This window comes from Budorcas taxicolor, chromosome 2, assembly GCF_023091745.1.
Source record: "Budorcas taxicolor isolate Tak-1 chromosome 2, Takin1.1, whole genome shotgun sequence".
Lineage (NCBI taxonomy): Eukaryota > Metazoa > Chordata > Mammalia > Artiodactyla > Bovidae > Budorcas > Budorcas taxicolor.
The window spans coordinates 156,431,348-156,435,327 of NC_068911.1; the positions used below are offsets into that span (position 1 = coordinate 156,431,348).

The 3,980-nt window shown below is 41.9% G+C and overlaps 1 protein-coding gene across 1 annotated transcript; it reads left to right on the forward strand.

Annotated features, from left to right (window-relative positions):
* Positions 1–3,251: 3,251 nt before the first annotated feature.
* Positions 3,252–3,687, forward strand: LOC128043367 (60S ribosomal protein L21-like). The gene has a single exon (XM_052635701.1). The coding sequence runs from the start codon at positions 3,276–3,278 to the stop codon at positions 3,666–3,668; it is 393 nt and encodes a 130-aa protein (XP_052491661.1). The 5' UTR covers positions 3,252–3,275; the 3' UTR covers positions 3,669–3,687.
* The last annotated feature ends 293 nt before the right edge of the window (positions 3,688–3,980 follow it).

Here is a 3,980-nt window from a genome sequence, read left to right on the forward strand (position 1 = left end):
GTGTGTGTGTGTGTGTGTGTGTGTGTGTTTCCCCTTTCAATGGCTAAAACAAAATGGGATTTAATATCCACAAGGCAAAATAACACAGGTAAAATTAAAGATAAGTGAACCTAACTATATATGTTAAATGGGTTCAGGGATCTTGGAATGAATTAAATGTCTCAAAACATGTGGAAAACATGCATATGCCAGTGAAAACATCTACTTATTCCATGGTCCATTAAGCCAAACAATATTTAGTACTTATTAAAATATTCTTATCAAACCTTCTTTGAGCATTGGCACTATCACTTCTGAGCCAAGTCAGGTCACCAAGATTGGCCCAGGTGAAAATGACCACTGGTCTCAGTTGAGTTTTAGTTTCTCATCATGCCTCAGTCATGAAAAAGCAAGTAGACCTTGCAAAAGGTGGACCTAAGATTCCAGAAATGTAGTGGTGTGAGTTGAATGGGCTCTTGAATCCATCGTGGTTCATCATAGGAGCTCAAATTTCAGTGGTCTCAGCAACCCAGGTGGTCTGAAGAAAGAGTCAGCATTGCATAGAACTATGGGCTCACTGCTTCATGTTCTATTTCAGGCCAAATAATATCCAGCTGGGGAGAAGATATGTCATCTATAGGTCTAGTTTATATACCTGTAATTTAAAAAATTATATGGCATCTATTATATATCTTGGGGCTTCCCTGGTGGTTCAGAGGATAAAGCGTCTGCCTGCAATGCAGGAGACCTGGGTTCGATCCCTGGGTTGGGAAGATCCCCTGGAGAAGGAAATGGCAACCCACTCCAGTATTCTTGCCTGGAGAATCCCATGGACAGAAGCGCCTGGAGGGCTACAGTCCACAGGGTCGCAAAGAGTCAGACACGACTGAGCGACTTCACTTCACTTTTATTATATATCTTGCAAATGTGGTTTGTAAAAACTCCTATAAGTAGGTGCTATTATTATCCCTTTTTATAAATGAGGAAACTAAGGTACAGAAAAATGAAATAATCTGTCCAAGTTCTCACAACTAATAAGTGGCCAAACAGAATTCCCATCCAGTTGGTCTGTTTCCAGAGTGCAGCATGCCAGTCCAAAATAGCCACAGCAAGCTGCTTCCATGAAATAATGTCTTATAATGCCACACTGTATATTTTCAAGTTTAATTTCTTGCTGTACCTTTAGCACTTCTCAAATTTCTGGTGCCATAGGTCTGAAAACAGAAACAGTTTTCCTTATTCTCCTTATCTCAAGTCAAAGCTGATATTTCAAATTACTTTCCAGATAGGGGCTTCCCAAGTGGTGCTAGTGATAAAGAACCTGCCTGCCAATGCAGGAGACATAGGAGAAGTGGGATTGATCCCTGGATCGGGAAGATCCCCTGGAGGAGGAAATGGCAACCCACTCTAATATTCCTGCCTGGAGAATTCCATGGGCAGAGAAGCCTAGTGGGCTACAGTCCATAGCATTGCAAAGAGTCAGACACAACTGAAGAGATTTAGCACAGCACAGGGCAGAGTCCATCTAGCTGTATGCAAATAAGACTAACTGTTTACAAATGGACGGGTTTCTGCATTCAGGCCACTACATGTTTACTTTTAAAGCATTTGTTTAAAGTTATTAAGTTCAGGGATTCTGCCGAAGTTGCTTACAAAAACATCAAACCCAAGTTTAATAGTCTTACAGAGAAGGGATATATTGACTCACATAATGGAACAGTACTGAGGTTTCAAGTCTGGCTTAATTCAGGACCCAGAGTGTGTTACTAGGATCCATACATTAGCTCTACAGTCCCAAGGCTTTCCTGATAATACAACCAATTGCTGCAACTGGATACCCTTAGCCCTGATTGGCCTGCCTGGAGTCACGTGACCTGCTTGGATCAAGCAGGATGCTGGGGTAAGTAGCACAGTGTCTGCTGTAGGAAGTAACAGAACCTCAGTCTCTAAGGTCTCAATAATCACTTCCCCTGCTCCACCTGTTTTCTGACTTAATAAAACAAACTTGAACTCAGAGCATTTCAGTTTTGTATTAAAGAAAGGATATATCTTAAAAAGGGCTTCCCGGGTGGCTCAGAGGTTAAATAAAGCATCTGCCTCCAATGCGGGAGACCCGGGTTCGATCCCTGGGTTGGGAAGATCCCCTGGAGAAGGAAATGGCAATCCACTCCAGTATTTTTGCCTGGAGAATCCCATGGACGGAGAAGCCTAGTAGGTTACAGTCCACGGGGTTGCAAAGAGTTGGACACGACTGAGCGACTTCACCTTCACCATATCTTAAAAAACACACACAAAACACTATGCAGTCATTATCCTTCACATTTCCAATGTGAGATAGGTCAGTTCAGTTCAGTCACTCAGTCATGTCCAACTCTTTGTGACCCCATGGCCTGTAGCACACCAGGCTTCCCCGTCCATCACCAACTCCCAGAACTTGCTCAAACTCATGTCCATTGAGTCGATGATGCCATCCAACCATCTCATCCTCTGTCATCCCCTTCTCCTCCCATCCTCTATCTTTCCCAGTATCAGGGTCTTTTCCAATGAGTCAGTTCTTCCCATCAGGTGGCCAAAGTATTGGAGTTTCAGCTTTAGCAACAATCCTTCCAATGAATATTCAGGACTGATTTCCTTTAGGATTGACTGGTTTGATCTCCTTGCAGTTCAAGGGACTCTCGAGAGTCTTCTCTACCACAGTTCAAAAGCATCAGTCCTTCAGTGCTCAGCTTTCTTTATAGTCCAGCTCTCATATCCATACATGACTACTGGAAAAACTATAGCTTTGACTAGATGGACCTTTGTCAGCAAAGTAATGTCTCTGTTTTTTTAATATGCTCTCTAGGTTTGTCATGCCTTTTCTTCCAAGGAGCAAGCATCTTTTAATTTCATGGCTGCAGTCACCATCTTCAATAAAGTCTCCCACTATTTCCATTGTTTCTCCACCTATTTGCCATGAAGTGATGGGACCAGATGCCATGATCTCAGTTTTCTGAATGTTGAGTTTCAAGCCAACTTTTTCACTTTTTTGAAATAGGTCATGTCCCTCAAAATAGGAGCTTTATTTTTTTTTAAATTTTCATTTTTACTTTATTTTACTTTACAATACTGTATTGGTTTTGCCATACATTGACATGAATCCGCCACGGGTGTACGTGAGTTCCCAATCATGAACCCCTCTCCCACATCCCACCCCATATCATCTCTCTGGATCATCCCAGTGCACCAGCCCCAAGCATCCTGTATCCTGTATTGAACATAGACAGGCAAAACATGGAGTTGTTCCTTTGGCCACATACATGCGAATCTACAGGAAGGGTGATATTGTAGATATCAAGGGAATGGGTACTATTCAAAAAGGAATGCCCGACAAATGTTACCATGGCAAAACTGGGAGAGTCTACAATGTTACCCAGCATGCTGTTGGCATCATTGTAAACAAACAAGTTAAGGGCAAGATTCTTACCAAGAGAATTAATGTGCATATCAAGCATATTAAGCACTCTAAGAGCCGAGATAGCTTCCTGAAACGTGTGAAGGAAAATGATCAGAAAAAGAAGGAAGCCAAAGAGAAAGGGACTTGGGTTCAGCTGAAGCGCCAGCCTGCTCCATCCAGAGAAGCACACTTTGTGAGGACCAATGGAAAGGAACCCGAACTGTTGGAGCCCATCCCCTATGAATTCATGGCCTGATGGGTGTAAAAATAAAGACCTGGACTGTTTAAAAAAAAAAAAAAAATAGGAGCTTTATTAAGTCAGTATGTGCACAGAGTTTTCAGGTGATTTTCTCAAAAGACTTCAATTTTAACTGTCTTATTGGACTCACAGGAAAAACAATTCATTACCAAAACATGTTTGCCAATGTTACTGTTTTCTTTACAGTATTTTTTTTTCCTTTTTTTTCTTTTTTTATCTTCATAGCAAGGGATACCTGCTATGAAGAGATGAGGCTCCCATCCAATACTGAAAGCTCGCCTTTGCATTAAGCTTTGGTGACGTCAGAGA

Excerpts from the sequence above, each read along its gene's own strand:
- LOC128043367 (XM_052635701.1), top strand. The coding sequence starts at position 3,276 with ATGCGAATCTACAGGAAGGGTGATATTGTAGATATCAAGGGAATGGGT.